General features: G+C 59.4%; 1 protein-coding gene across 4 annotated transcripts; it reads right to left on the bottom strand.

The window, feature by feature from the left end:
• Nucleotides 1-7,713: 7,713 nt before the first annotated feature.
• MAU2 (MAU2 sister chromatid cohesion factor) lies at nt 7,714-15,403 on the bottom strand. Of its 4 annotated transcripts, none has more exons than XM_004616637.2 (19): nt 15,088-15,403; nt 13,859-13,876; nt 13,514-13,579; nt 13,278-13,373; nt 13,101-13,195; nt 12,293-12,320; nt 12,056-12,211; nt 11,390-11,536; nt 11,224-11,314; nt 10,957-11,060; nt 10,714-10,791; nt 10,398-10,463; nt 10,180-10,266; nt 9,818-9,867; nt 9,655-9,732; nt 9,458-9,569; nt 9,292-9,382; nt 8,920-9,047; nt 7,714-8,823 (listed from the first exon to the last, which is right to left on the bottom strand). In XM_004616637.2, exons 1-19 carry the CDS (start codon nt 15,361-15,363, stop codon nt 8,749-8,751), a joined length of 1,842 nt encoding a protein of 613 aa, XP_004616694.1. In that variant the 5' UTR covers nt 15,364-15,403; the 3' UTR covers nt 7,714-8,748. The 4 variants fall into 4 exon arrangements, with proteins under 4 accessions (XP_004616694.1, XP_054982289.1, XP_054982291.1 ...); XM_055126314.1 differs by having other exon boundaries at nt 10,183-10,266; XM_055126316.1 differs by having other exon boundaries at nt 11,224-11,290.
• Nucleotides 15,404-15,409: the final 6 nt, after the last annotated feature.

Below are 15,409 nucleotides of genomic sequence, written 5' to 3'. Positions count from 1 at the left end.
TGCAGGAGACCAAATGTGCACCACAATGAGAAGCATGAAGGCTGCAATGAAAAAGACCCTTCATCCCATGAGTATTCCCATGGCAAATTCCTCACTTCAACTTTCTGAACACAAATGTGCATGGTACTGGGGTGCCTGAAGTACAGGCCGGAACTTGCAAGCCAACGCAGACAGAACAGAGGGAGATAGGTCAGTTTGGCGAGGCAGAGAAGCCCTGAGAAGTCGGTAGGAATGTGGAGGAGGAAGTGATTAAATGAGATAATGGATGTGAAAGTGCTTTTGTAAACCACTGAGCAGCATGCCCGTGTGGAAGGGATTATTGTTATTGTTACAAGTGGGCTGACATTCCTGGAAGAAAGTAAAGAATAAATTCAAGAGGCTGGCAGGGTGCCCTCTGGGGCCTAGCTCTGGAATGAGCCAAGCCAGGACCCAAGTGACAAGGCTAACAGAATCCTTGGCTAGGGATGGGAGCCGCTCGCTGCAAAGTACCCAGAGCACCTTGTTCTCACCTAAGTTCTAGCATTTTCCACATTTAACCAGTACCTGCGGCAGTCTGTGGTGACAACATACACCTGGATTTCGGTGTGGCCTGTGCCACACCTGCTGCCCTGAGCCAGGCAGTTCCTCACCTCAGCCTCCCTGAAACTGAGAAGGCTGTGCCCAGGCAGCTTTAGGACTGTGTGTGAGCTGGGTACCCAGTGGGATCCAGAGCCTTTTGTTTCCTCCTGTCACTGGCCAAAGGATGCTTTCAGAGGGAGCAGGAACCCAGTCGTAGTCACTGAGGTAATCCCTCTGTGCTCTCAGAGTGGCTTAACTGAAGAAAGATGAAAGAGCAGTGCGTTGTCCAACCCCGTCATTTTGTATGTGAGAAACTGAGAGGCCCAGAGGGCAACTCCACTGTTCCCTCCCACTGCTACTTTATAGCAGCTTCATCAGCTGGTATTGTTTTCCTTTCTCTTTGGGCTTAGTGTGGGGAGGGAAGAGCAGGCCAACCTGGTCCCTTGTCCTCCCGTGGAGCAATGACAAATGCTAGGAACCTAGAATTCTCTACGTCCGGGGGTGGGACTGGGGGTCAGGCATCTGTTCTACCATTGTCTCTATCCCCAGCAGTTCCCTTCTTTCTCTTAAGTAAGCCAGGGAGGGTTTCTGGGTACAGGTCTAATAGAGTCCCCAAGGCCCCCAGGATTAACTCTGTCAAAGGCAGACTGCAGATGAAGCCATGTTATTGCAGGGTCACCCAGTGTCTTTCCCTGGGAACGTCAGGACCCACGATCAAGTCTCACCCTCATTTCAGATTACACAGGTATTTAGGAATTTCTCTGATTCTCCTGGATGTAGAGTGGCGGACTGTGCCCTGAACTCTTTCCTAAGGCAGGTTCAGAAAGAGGAGACAGTTCATGCAGCACACACACATGCACCTCATGCAGGAGGCTTGAGTTTGGTTCCCTGTGCCACCTGGTTGGTCCCCTGAGCACCAGCAGGAGTGACTCCCAAGCACTGAACCCCCAGGAGCAGGAGCTCCCAGAGCATCACTGGGCATGGCTTTAAACCTACCTCAAAACAGAACAAAAGGAATTTCCCATCAGAGAAGAAAGATGCGCCACTGAGAGGGGTATTGTGGACACAGCTTCTGATACCAGAGGGGATTTGCCTCCATGTAGTTGGATTTCCCTCTCTACACTGATAGCCTCAATTGCATCTCTGTGTCAAGGTGTGTCCCTTCCTGGGTCTGGAAAATCATGTGGCCAAACTGGCTCAGTGACATTCACATCCAAACAGGGCCATGGGAACCGAGCCCGGTGACTCCCTGGGCTCCGGGGAAGGCAGGGCCTCAGCGGGAGTCAGAAAACCAAACCCCGGTGGGTGCCGGGCATGGGAAGGGACAGGAGAGAGTGCCCAGAGGCCATGCTGCAGGACAGCTGTCAGTACTGAATGACGCGGAGCACAGGTCACAGATGTCCAAGGCCACCACCAGGCCAGTGGTGGGCACCCATGTCCATGGCCTCTCAAGCTGCTGTCCACCAGCTGCATTGGGGTATGAGTTCACTCAAGTGGATGGTTAAGCCCGGGAAACAGGCATTGTTAGGTGACTCCCTTGGTACTGCCTGGGGTCATCTAAGGCTCCACCTGCCTCCCCCAAAAGAAGGCAGGTAGCACCAGAATTCAGTCGGGGGCGGGGGGACGGGATTAGACTTTAATAAGTTATAGATTAGAAAATTTGGAATCAAATCCAGATGGAGACTCAGTTCTCTGTCAGCGAGAGACCCACAGGGCAAAAGCTTGAATCCCACCAGCAAGTTTTACCTGGTTCTTTCAGACCTCATTAAACAGGATTATGAACAGGATTAGTGATAACTATTTTCAGAGACAGAAAGTGCTGTGGACACCCACTTACCTATAACCTAAGAGACTGTTTTTGGGGGGGCGCTTAGCAGTGCTCAGGGATCACTCTAGGTGATGCTCAGATTAGTATATTTGTTGCCCAAGATTGAACCAGGGTTGGCTGGGTACAAGGTACGTGCATAACCCTGTACTATCTCTCCTGCCCCAACCTAAAACCCACTTTGGTTTGGGGACCCCACTTTTGCAGGTGCTCAGGTGAACCCCAGCCTCCAGCACACAAAGCCCGCACTCCCAGCTTGGCCCAGCCCGACCCGAAGCTGCTAGTGGTCACTTCACCAGCAGGGAGGAGGCGTTTTTGAGCAGGACTGAATTCACCAGGTGATCACTGTGTATGTCAGAGGGTGGGACCTCCTGTCCCATAGCAGGACAGACACCTCCTGCCACCCTCCCAGATTTCACCTTGAGTTCTGGGGTTCTAAGAGCTTTGCCATTCCAGATACGCAGACATTGGGGATGGGACTATTTTTCTCTCTAGGCCTGAGTCCCCACTCGTGTCCTGCCCCAAGGGACTCTGCCTCTTAGTGACTTGTCTGCAGGGACCCCAGCCCACTGGCCTCTCATTCTGCCCAAGAATTTCTCCAGTTGCTGAGAACTTTGATTGCTTTCCCAGAAGTTTCACCTCCGGCCCCAGCTCGGGAGGCTGTGCCAGGACGAAGCGTCGATTCCCAGTGCTTTCTCTCTCCTGCCTGCCACTCTCCCATCCAACCTCAGCCCCCGAGGTGCCAGCCAAGCTGTTCTTCTCTTTTTTTTTTTAATCTTTTGCTGTTAACTTTTGGGGCCACCCCTTGGTACTTAGTGCTTACTCCTGACTCCACACTCGGAGATCACTCCTGGCAAGCTCAGGGGATCTTAGGGGGTGTCAGGGATTGAGCCCCTGTGCCATCTCCAGCCTCCAGGCTGCTCATCAGGTCTCTGTCCAGCCCTCCTGGCTCCTGGACTGGCACCTCCTTCTCTGGAAGTGCCTTGTGGCTGTGAGGCCAGATATGGTATCTGCAACTCAGCCCCCTTCTTTAACCCAGCTGCCCTTTGCCCCTCGGCCACTCTCACCTGATCTAGCCTCTGAACTCTGAAATCTGTGCTGGTCTTTGTACCACCTTCTATTTTGTTGTTGTTTTGGGTCACATCGGCAAAACTCCAGACTCTGTGATCAGGGGAGACTCTCTGGGCAGTGCTCAGGATGCTGGGATGCTAAGCAAGCCCTCAGCTGCCACCGTGCTGCTTCTCAGGCCCCACTGTGTACTCCAAGCTGCTGAGTGTCTGGATCCATCCCAGGATATTTTGGTTTTGTTTTTGACCACATCTGAGGTGCTCAGTGTTCACAGTTGGCTTAGAGATCAGGGAGCACTCCTGGTAGTGCTCTGGGAACCCTAGGCTATGTGGGGATTGAACCTAGGCTAGCCATGTGCCTTACTATACTCTCTCTAGTCCCTTTCTTATCAATTTTTTTTCTTTTTGGGTCACATTCGTGATGCTCAGGACTTACTCCTGACTCTACACTCAGAAGTACTTGTAGTGGTACTCAGGGGACCATAGGGGATGCCCGAGATCAAACCCTGGTCAGTCATGAGCAAGGCAAACGCCCAACCCGCTGTACTATCGCTCCAGTCCCTCACTTTTGATTTATATTGCCTGGACAATTAGTTACAAATCAACCATCAGATTAATTTATTTTAAATCAAGGACTCTGTTGATCTCTCATCAAGATATTCCAGGGGTTAAGGCTCTTGCCTGGCATGCAGCTGATCCCAGTTTAATCACTCACACCACATATGACCCCTTTAGCCCAGCCAGAAATGACCCCTGAGCACCACTGGACATTGTCCCAACCTAAATAAATCAATCAGTTCTGCTCACCTGGGCTGGCTAAGTTTTGTGCAGTTTTGTGAGTGACTTTTCTGGCAGCACCAGAAAAAAAAAAAAAACCTGGGAGAGAGAGTTCAATGCTTGAGTACCTTCCAGTGTGGTTCAAAAACAAGCAAGGGGCTGGAGCAATAGCACAGTGGGTAGGGTGTTTGCCTTGCACGCGGCCAACCTGGGTTTGAATCCCAGCATCCCATATGGTCCCCTGAGCACTGCCAGGAGTAATCCCTGAGTGCAGAGCCAGGACTAACCCCTGTGCATCGCTGGTTGTGACCCAAAAAGAAAAAAAAAACAAGCAAAGAAGCAAAGGTTGCAACCATCTACAACCATCTCCTTCCCTTCTTCCTCCTTTGCTCTCTCCCTGCCTACCTCCTTTCTAAATCTCAGTAGAGGGTCGGGCTACGATAGAGCAGTTGCTTTGCAGTTATGAGGCCATGGGCTTAATTCCTGGAACCATGAAAGAAAGCAATAAATCATTAGATACTTGTTCCAGAAACGCTGTCGCATGGCCAACATGCCCGCATGGACACAGCGCTGCATTTTAATAACAGACACCTTGGGTCACCTACAGTTGGGGCCAGGCTTTCTCCCATCCCTCTCTAGGGCGACAGACAATCCTCTAGTGGGCAGCGTCAGTGCCCAGAGGATGTAGAGGAGTCCGGAGACTGGACAGATGCTCCAGGGGCTGCTCACAGGCTGTGCAAGAGGGAGATCGCTGTGGCATTTCTCCAACAGGAAGCAAGTGTTTATCTCCCGGGCTGTTGAATGACCGTTGCAATCTCTTTCAGCCACTCAGGTCAGTGCTTTGGGAGGGGAGGGGCTCTGGCTTCTAGAATGTTCCTTAGGATTTAACACCTTGGGCTCCACCTTGCCATGCAACAGTAGAAAGTCACCTGGAAGAGGTCTGAGCAATGGTGCCGAGGGGAGGGCCTTGTCCTTGGACAGACATGCTGACCCAGGTTTGACTCCCGACATCCCATAGGGTCCCCCAGCCCTGCAGGACTGATCCTTGAGCACAAACCAGCAGTAAGGGCTGAGCACTGCTGGGTGTGGCCACACAACAAAATAAAGAAAAAAGAACAATCATCTGGAAGGTGATTTTTAAATATCGATAGTGGCAAAATCTCCAGGGTGGGAACAGGTGTGTGGGGGGAAGCTGGAAGTCAGCCCTGAGCCTTAGCAAGGACTCAGAGGTGAGTGTTCTGGGGGAGCAGCTGCCACAGTTGGGGGTGATACCACATGGGCTGGGGCTCAGGCTGGCCTGTGGTGACCGCGACTGTGGGCCTGCTGTCTCCCTCGGAGTGGAACCCCACGTTGCTTGGCACCTTCTGGCTCCCAGACTTATCTGCCTTCTTCCATTTCACAGTGCTGGGAGGGTCGGGTACCCTGGGCCCCCCCACTCAGAGCAGTAAGACTCAGGGGCTCTTCCTGCTGCAAGGGGGTGGCAAGGAGCTCAACAAACAGATCAGAACAGCCCCCATCGCACCCTCCAAGGCCTGATCACACCTGAATGCAGAATCTCGGGAACCACAGATTGGTGGCAGCACTGAGTGCTGCCTGCCGGGGGAGGGGGGGCCCTGTCCATTAAGCCCTGGCGACACCTCACATGCAGAGGCAGGGGTGTGGGGGGAGAGATGACTCCAAGGGCTGGATAGGCACCACAGATGGGGGCTCAGCATTGCAGAATAACCTCCCAGGAGCTCCAGGTCAGTTCTGAGTGCCTCAAACACAGAACAAGGAAATGCCCCAAACTAGGGGTGTGACTCAATCTCCAGCCAAATCATCAAACGGGGTCCACCCAGCAGCCCTGTCTGCACCCCCACAGGCCCAGGGTCCCTCCCTGCAGACCTGGTCAGTTCCTGGTGGGACATTGACGCCTTGAGGACGAACCCAGACTTTGTCCTCAGGACCCAGCAGATACCAACTAGCTGCTCAGTGACCACTGGAGGGCAGAGTGTGGCCTGGGCACCAGAAAAACCAGAGACTCGGGGCACTGACACCCCCCCTGCCCATGTTACAGAAGGAGACTCCTGAGCTAAAAAAGGCTGGGGGACACAACCTGACCAACCCTGTGCCCTCCTCGTGGGGACACTGCTTGGGCCACCTGCTCCCCCTGGTGGCCAAGGGCACAGCCGGCCAAAGGCCTGGGCTGCAATGGGTGACACAGGCAGATGAAGACAGTTGGAGATGTACTTCCGGGTCACCAGGCTACTAAACACGTTGGATTTAACCCTTTCTGGGAATATTCACTCTGGAAGATGGAGCCTGAACTCTTCAGTGGAGAAACTGGGCTAGAATGACACAGAACAGCTCCCCCAGGACAGCAGGGGAGTGTGTGTGTGTGTGTGTGTGTGTGTGTGTGTGTGTGTGTGTGTGTGTGTGTGGGGAGGAGGGGTGATGGTGGTGATGGAGAGGGGACCCTTCTTTAGAGCCTGAGGCACAGAGTTTTTGAGCACCCCCAGAATCATGCAGGCAGCCTGCCTAGCCTGGCCTGCCACAACTCTTCCTCCCAGATTGGGGGAGGGGGACATGCTATGCTGCCCTCTGGCTATGGACCCCAGGAGACAATGGGGGGGACGGGAACTTTTCAGTCTACTGACATAATACTCGAGGCTGAGCTTTTACATTAGTTCAGATGGGAAGACACTGTGGGGGGGGAGCTGGGGAGCCTCAGAATAGTCACAGGGCTCCTGAGCCTGTTCCCATCACAAGTGAGGGGTATTCAGGGTGGGGGGTCCCAACAGGCTGCATGTGTTGCAGGACCACACACATCCCTGCCTGAGCCCTACCAGAGGAGCAACTGTCAGACACCCACCAGCCAGGTGAGGCTGCAATCCCGGTCACACCTCCCCCCCAAGGTGTCCCAGTGTGTGCAGGGGGGGTGTGGGGGGCAAGGGCAGGGGACTCCAAGGACTAGACACCAGGGATAGGAGGAAGCTTCCGGCCAGGAAAGAGAGGACAAGGCTTTGGGAGAGGAGGGGGTTGGGGAACGGACAGAAAGGACGGCCAAGGTAGCAGCACCAGCAGTCCAGAACTGGCCACTGAGTGACTTCTCACTGTTGTCCCCACCAGCACTGGCACCCACTGATGCTGGCCAGGGCCCTACGCTGACCCTAGCCTGAACCGTAGTATGTCAGATGGTCATTTGCAGGTAATATATATATTTTTTGCTTTTTTTTTGGTCACACCCGCCGATGCACAGGGGTTACTCCTGGCTTTACACTCAGGAATCGCTCCTGGTGGTGCTCAGGGGACCATATGGGATGCTGGGAATCGAACCCGGGTTGGCCACATGCAAGGCAAACGCCCTACCCACTGTGCTATCACTCCAGCCCCAGGTGATAGGATTTTTTGCTTCATGAAAGGAAACCCAAACACAATGGCCGGCGACTGTTGGATGACCAGGGAGGAGGGGGAAAATGACCCCCCATGAAGACACAGCACACCATGTCACCTGCAACTGTTTTACTGTGAACCAGGGAACCCAGTTCCAGACAGGAAGGAGTGTCCCACTCTCCCAACGCTCTACTTACACTCATCTTCCTCCTGACTAACAGCACCCAGGAAGTCACAGGCTGCTAAACCATATTATAAACCCATAAAAAACAACATCTCAGAAACCTGGTAAAAACCTTAACAAAACGAGGCAGAGCCACCCGCTAGGCAGGGCCGCCTGGAGCTGTCGCCTGGCCCCAGGCTCTGGACTGAGTGTCTCTGGTGATCAAGGCTGCGTGATGCAGTGGCCTGGGCGCTGACCTTAGGACACAGATGTGGGCAGGCCCTGAAGGAAACAGGCTGCAGGATGACGGGTGCAGCTGTGATGGGTGGGGGCAAAGGACCGTGGCTGAACTTCAGCCTGGCAGAGACAACAGAGCCTGGGACACTAAAAGCGCTTGAGCATCAGGAGGGACGCTGGCTTCCGTGGTGCCACACAGCCGAGAAGCGAAGAAAAATAGGCTTAAATAAATAGGCGGACACAAACATGGAGCCGAGCGTGATTGGGGGACGCGAGGCGGGGGGCTGCGCGGCTAAGGCACACCCAGGCCAAGGCCCCTTCCAGCGGGCTGGCCTCAGGTGAGACACTGCACAGTGCCGGAGAAGCCCAGGGGTGCAGGCCAGCGCTGGCCCCCCCCTGCTGGGTGGGCTGGTCTGGAGGAGCTGTCTGCCGCCCCATTAGTGTCCTGCCCAGATGGGGCACCGCGGGTGGGTCAGGCATGCTGCGCCGTCCGGAGAGCACAGGAGCAGGTGCATGTCCCCGAGGACCCCATGCGGGTGCCAGTGCTGCCAGCGGCCCCTTGAACCTGCGGCATAGAACCTCCGCCCAATGGGCCAACCCTCTCTGGAGGCCGAGCGGCCACATTCGGGAGGCAGGAAGCTGGGGAAGTGCGGCCGCACTGAGCCAAGGAGAACAGAGCTGTCCGGGTGGATGTTGGGGTGCACAGGACTCCACCCTGGAGCCCCAAGATGCTGGGTGGGCCCCGGGGCTCACAGGAGGCTGGCAAGGCTGGTGCTGGGGCCGTTCTGGGCTTGGAACTGCACGGGGGGCGGCCCGTCTGTCCACTGTGGGAAGAATGCAGTGAGGTTCCCCCAGTCCCAGTCCCTCCCCACGCCCCCGCCTGCCCACCCTGGCTACCAGGTCCGCCTACGACCACCTACCGTGATGAGGTTGTGCTCAGGGAGGCTGCAGGCCTCGATGTGGTCCTGCAGCAGTTGCTGGGAGAAGTTCTGATGCATCTGAGCGGCCTCATGTGCGTCCATGGCGTTCCCGCAGGCTTTGTTCAGGTCTGGGGGGACACAAGTCCCATGAGGGGACCTAGACCATGCCCACTAGAGTCCCCCCCGATGCCTCCCAGGTCACGAGGCCTCGAAGGTGGGGAACCCTGAGGCGCGTGGGGCCAAGGCTGCCCACAGACTCCTTGGGGCACCGGAGGGATGCCAGGACTAAAGCCCTTGGCGCTTGAGCCACCGCCAGGACAGGGCACGAGGGCTGAAGCCCCAGCAGCCCGCACACCACCACCTGCTGCTCACCTCTCAGCAGAGCGGATGACCAGAGCTGCACGGACATGTCCGGGATCTTACTGGCCAGCTGCATGGCGGGCACCACCATGTTGTTACTCTCCTGCAGGCAGGGGGTGGGCAGGTGATGTGGGCGGGGCTCAGCCTGGTGCCCAGCCCCGGGCCCTCCGGGTCTTACCCTATGGTTGCCCAGCACATAGAAGATGTGGCCCAGAAGGACGAGGGAACAGGCCGTGAGGCGGTTCAGGTCCTCTGCGTTCGACATCTTAAGGGTTTCACGCAGGAAGCGCCTGTTGGGCAACCCAGTGAGGCCAGGAAGATGAACAGACAGACGGATGGCAGCAGATCCCCTTCCCCTGCCCTGCCCACACTTACTTGGCCTCATTGTAGCGTCCCTGGAAGAAGGAGAAGAGACCACGCACGTAGAAGGCTGCGGCCCGAAGGCAGTGGGAGCTGCGGGGGCAGAGGGTGGAGGGCAGAGGTCAGGCTGCAGCTGGGAGCCCGGGGACTGAGCTGGGGGGTCCTGGGTGGGGCCTACCTGACAGGGAAGCTGTGATCGGGATTGATCCTCTCCAGCAGGCTGTAGAGCTGCGGGGAAAGCCAGTCAGTGCCCCGCACATGCCCCTGGGCTCACGGCCCCGCAGGCAGCCGTGCTGAGGGGTGCGGGGGGGCCCGCAGAGCCCTGGCCCAGCCTCACTCCCCTGCCCCGGTGGCAGGTCAGAGACAAAGAATGTGGGGGTTCTACCAGGGAAACCAAGGTGAGTGTGCTCCCACCCCAGGGCGGTCCAGCCCGGGTACCCTGCGGGGAGCACCTGTTGTATGGCTCATCTCTGGCAGGGGCTCCCCAGCAGCCCCCCAGCACCAGCCGAAAGGACAGAGACCATGAAGCATGTCACCTACTACCTCTTGGTGTCTATTTCCTTCCCGGATGTACACGCTGGCCAGGTTGGTGACAATAAAGGCCCACAACTCCTGGTGGTTGGTGAGCTGGCAAGGACGGACACATAGACCGTGAGAGCTGCCCCACCCTGGGGCTGGGTTGCAGGTGGCAGGCTCCAGGGGGCTGCTGAGCTCCCCCCAACCACCCCCTCCACAGGAGAGGGACCCGCAGTCCTCACCCTCAGCGCCGTGGTGAACTGTGCCTCGGCATTGTCCATGCAGTTGACGGAGACGCAGTACAGACCCTGTGGGTAGAGGGCGCTAAGAACTCGGGGTCAGCGGGGCACTCGGGGCCAGCGTGCACTTGCGGCCCAGGGCGCACTTGCGGCCCAGGGCAGTAAGACGAGGGTGAGGGCAGGAGCCACCAGGGCCCACGGGCCTCCCTTCCAGCCCCTACCCACCACCCGCAAGCACCCCTGAAATAGGGGACAGATAGGATGACCTCTCCCCAGCCCTTCCCAGCCCGAGGGGGTCGAACCGGGCCGCCCCACTCACCAACAGCGTGTGCAGCTGCGCCGCGTGGTTGGAGAAGAGCCGGGGGGACTGCTGGCAGAGCTGGCACACCTGTGAGATCTGTGGGCACAGGCATGGCTGTCACCCACCTGCTGTGCCACTAGGATGGGTCCCCAGACTCAAGCAGACTTGCTGATATCCCGCAACAAGACACCCCCAGCCTACACACTCAGACCCTGTGTCATCACCCAGGCCCCCCAGGGTCCCATGAAACCCCCTCCACACCTCCTGCAGTGCTGTGGCCTTGTGGCCCGTGACGAGCCTGCACATGATGATATGCTCCAGCAGGATGACTTGGAAGGACGACAAGATAGGGCTGCAGTCCAGCACTGTGGAGATGGGGATGGATAGTCAGGGCACAGTGAAGGGGTGGAGCCAGGATAAAGGGGCAGGGTGGGGCAGGTGAAGGGGGCATGGTCAGGGTGAGCAAAGGGGCAGGGTCAGGGTGATGGGGCCCAGCGAGAGTGTGCATGTCCCCATCCCCGCGCTCACTCTTGAGCTTCTCCAGCTGCATGAGCGCCTTGTCCGTGTACTTCTGCGCCTTCTCCAGGTAGCCAGCCTGCATGGAGTGCATCACCGTGACCTGTGCACAGCACACGCTGTCACCGGGGCCCTGGGTGGCTGTGCCCCACGCCTGCCGGCCCGCCCTGGCACTCACCAGGTAGACCAGCACGCACATGTGCTCCTTTGGCAGCCAGTGGAAGAGGTCGGCAGGGTTGCTGGGCAGGATCTCGTCATCGTGCAGCGTGGAGATGGTCTGGATGCACTGCTGCAGCTGCTTTAGGCACGGCTTCACGCTCTTCACCTGCCAGCAGGCCCGCTCAGGCGCGAAAGCCAGGCACCACCAGCCCGCGGTTCTCGGAACCACCCCACATCCCGGGGGCTCCCCGTAGCACCCCAAAGTCTCTGCAACCCCCGGCCCATGAGGGTGCCAGGACCAGGTGCAGGCAGCTGGGTGCAGAGCCAGGCCGGGCCTCAGTCAGGAGCCGACAGAGATGCCGTCCGAGCAGTGGCCTCCAGACCAGGGCTCCCAAACGCCCCCAAGGCTGACAGCACCCCTGGGAGGGGGTGTCTGTTCTTTGCAGCAGTGAGCAGAGCCCCGATGGGTGCCATACACAGTGGGCACCAAGAAGGCTCTTGTCCAGTGCCCGACCGGAAGGCACCTTCTAGAAGCTCCAGTACTGATGGGTGAAGTGGCAAGGTGGTCAGGACAAGCCCTCCTGCGGCCAAGATGCCCAGCCCTTTGGCATGCCCACCCCGCAATACCCATGACCACACAAGGTTGCTGAGGCCAGTGCTGGCCCCTGCAGGTGCCCTTCCTCACCTGCCCGGCGTCCAGGTAGTGGGTGACCTGGAGCACCAGGAAGAAGACGCGCAGGGCCTCCTTCTGGATGGGGTGCCCCTGCCAGCTCTCCACAATCTGCCCGCACAGCGTCAGCAGTGGGTGCACCTCCTGCAGCTTGCGCTCCATCAGCAGCAGCTGGGGGGGTGCAGGTGTGAGCCCTGCTCCACACATGCCCCCCGCTGAGTCCCACAGGGCCAGCCACTCACGCCCACTTACCATCCCTTTGCTGAGCAGAAACAGCGCCCTGAGAGAGAGGGGGGGTCAGTCGGCGAGGCCCAGCGCCCCCTGGGAAGACAGGGCGGTCCCCGTGCTCGGGGACCCAGCATGCCACTGCGGGGACAGCCGAGGGGACAGCCCAATGGTCCCCGGGACGCAGCCACTGTGCGGCCGCCCAACTGTCCTGGTCCCGAAGGGCTTTGGTTTCTCTGTGGGGTCAACACACGCGCTCGGCTGGGGCGGGTGGAGGCTCTGCACAGTGTGTCCACGTCCCTTCCTTCTGACATGGCAGACGGGGGGGGGGGGGAAGCTGGAGCAGGGAGGGTGGGTCCCTGGGGGTCCCCCAGTTCCCGCCTCCCACGTGTTCTGGCCGCTGGGCCGTGTCCTGGCTTTAGAATGGGGTGCACACCCACTAGGCCCATCTGTCTGCATCTGGGAACACCGTGCCTGTCGGTGCCCAGAATCTGAGCACCCCAGGGCCCGCTGCGGCTGGCAGGGAGTGTGTAGGGGACCAACAGGAAGCGTCTGCTGGCTGGTGCATCCATGCTCAGAAGAGGAACAGGCCCGGGGAGGGGCGCTCGGCCCCAGGGGAACCTTCCAGAACTTGTGTTGCTGACAGGGGCCTGGGGGCTTCTCCTAGGGTGGTGGACTGGGGGGCTGTGGCGCATGCTGGGAAAGTTGCGTGCAGAAGGCATCCCCTGGACCCGTGTTCACATCTCCCAAGGAACCCTCCATCGGGCACGGTGCTCAGGAGACAAGAGGCCCTAGAGATCCCGCCCTGCTGTCTGGGGTCAGAGGTCGTGCTCACCGGGTGTACTCAGATCCCACCACGCGGGCGTACTCCGCCCCCACGCCCAGGAGGTCACAGGCCGACACCAAGTCCTTCTCCAGCGTATGCAGCTGCTGAGGGGGCGAGAGGAGACCCAGTCCCGCAGGCTCCAGGGCTGCCTCCTCAGGGCCCCTCCCCGGAAGGCCCGGCACTCACGGCGAGCTGGAAGAGCAGGCGGCAGTGCCAGTAGGGCGTCTGCTGGGAGATCTGGATGGCCTTCCGTAGCAGCGGCTTGGCGGCGTCCACTGAGTTCTGCGGGTAGGAGCGGATCCCATCAGCTACCCCAGGACTGGGGGAGGGGGGCCACCAGGGCTGAGGAGGAAAAGGGGGCCGAGATGGCCCAAGGGGGGCTGTGGAAACCCTGGGGGCCCAGTCTCTGTGTGCTGGCTCACCTCCTGACAGTACAGCTCCGACAGCAGACTCGCTGCCTCGAACTTCACGTCTTCAAACTGTGGGATCTGGGGAGGGCAGTTAAGGGGCAAAAATGCCAGAAATTGGCCAGCTCTGACTCCAACCCCGTCTCCACTAGCCACCCTGCTCTGTTCTGGCCTGAGAGGGGTCAGGAGACCCTGTGAGACTGTGGGTCTGAGGGTGACGGCATCTACAAATGCCAGGGGGTTCCTGAGGGGGTGTCTGGGAGAGGCAGTCCTCAGGGGACCCCGGGAGAGGCCGTTGTTGGGGCTACCCGGGTGAGGGGCTCCAGCCAGCAGCTGGGCCTTCTCAGGAGACAAGGATACTTGCTGGGATATCAGCCACTGAAAGAGACAAAGACAAGCGTTAGTCCCGCCTGCCGTGGCACTGCCCGTGGGCTGCCCCAACCGTCAGTGTCCAGCCGGCCCAGCTAGAAGGGGATGGACAAGGAGGCTGGCTTTCCTCCAATGCACAAGGGGGTGGGAATCGCACTCCCCACAGAGGGAGGGCTACCTCAGATGCGGGAGGGGCAAGAGGAAGCTATGGCCACGGCTGGGGTCATCCACCCCTTAATGGAAGTAACATTTAAAAACAGGGCAATGCAGAGGTATGAGGTAACACGCTGACCTGGAGCCTTGCCAGTAGTGATCCCTGAGCACAGCTGGGTGTGGCCCCAAGACAAGAACAAACATCAGTTCCCAAAACCAAGGGGTAAAAGGGAGCCACCAAGGGCCCCCCGGGGCAGTGAGAAGAGGGCGCCCCAGAAACTCTCAAACAGCCACCCAGGAGGCTGGGGCCGCCTTGCCCCATGGAGACATCTGGGGCGTGCCTGGGACCCACCTGTCAGCGTGACAGCGCCTACTGTGTCACCCCCAACAGGAGCCCCCCACGACCTCTGCCCCAAACAGCTCCTGGCCTCCCAGTAAGGGGCCTCACTCACGGGGACACCAGGCGGCTGCCACCTCCGCGGAACAGGAATGGGGGCATGAGTGTGTCCCCACCCCACAAATGGGCACGGGAGAACAAACGCCCGCGGGCGGGATGGGGGGCAGCTGTAAGGCGTACAACGGCCCCCAGGCTGGCCCTGGTGGACAGGCTGCCGGCTGCTGCACCCCCAACAGGAAACTTCAGGAAAACGGGCTGTCGTGGCGGCAACCTGGACCCCAATCCGCGCCCTGGTCTCCAGCCACTGGTCAGGGGCTGCGGCTCGAGCACCGCTAGACCGGCCGCAAGAGGAGGGACCTAATTCTAGGGGAAGCCCCAAAGGGGGAGGACAAGGAACCCCCCCTGGGCAAAACAGGCAAAATGCAGCCGCAGCGCCCCAGGACACTCGAACCGACCGCCGGCCGAGTTCCCCCAGGACCGGCCGTGCGTCGAGCTGGAAGGCTGCCAGGGGACTGCTGGGGCCGCCGCAGACCCCTCGGCGAGGCCCCACCGGTCTCCCCGCGCCAGCCGCGGCCGACACCGTCTGCCGGCGCCCCGCGAGCCGTTGGGCGCGGCGCGAGGTCCCCGAGAGCCGCGGGGCCGCGACCGGCCGCCCGCCCGCCGCACCCACCGCCTTCTCCAGGTGGCTGCGCGCCTGCTCGCTGTTCTTGGTGTGGTGGTAGAGCACCGAACCCAGCTGCAGGTGCGTGCGGGCCTCGATGCGCTGCGGCGGCTTGAACGGGAACACGGCCTGCAGGCAGTGCACGCACAGGCGGATCTTGGGCGGGCTGGACGTGCGGAAGTGCTCGGCGAAGCCCAGCAGCGCCAGGTACCACGACTCGGCCGCCTCGGCCTGAGCAGCCTGAGCCGCCGCCGCCTGGGCCGCCGCCGCCGCCTGGGCCGCCATCTTGGCCTCCACAACAACAAGCCGTCGCGGGGAGGCGGAAGCGGCG

Source organism: Sorex araneus, chromosome 2, assembly GCF_027595985.1.
Source record: "Sorex araneus isolate mSorAra2 chromosome 2, mSorAra2.pri, whole genome shotgun sequence".
Taxonomy (NCBI): Eukaryota; Metazoa; Chordata; class Mammalia; order Eulipotyphla; family Soricidae; genus Sorex; species Sorex araneus.
Note: the sequence above shows the minus strand (reverse complement) of the source record. Positions and strands in the feature narration are given on the sequence as shown.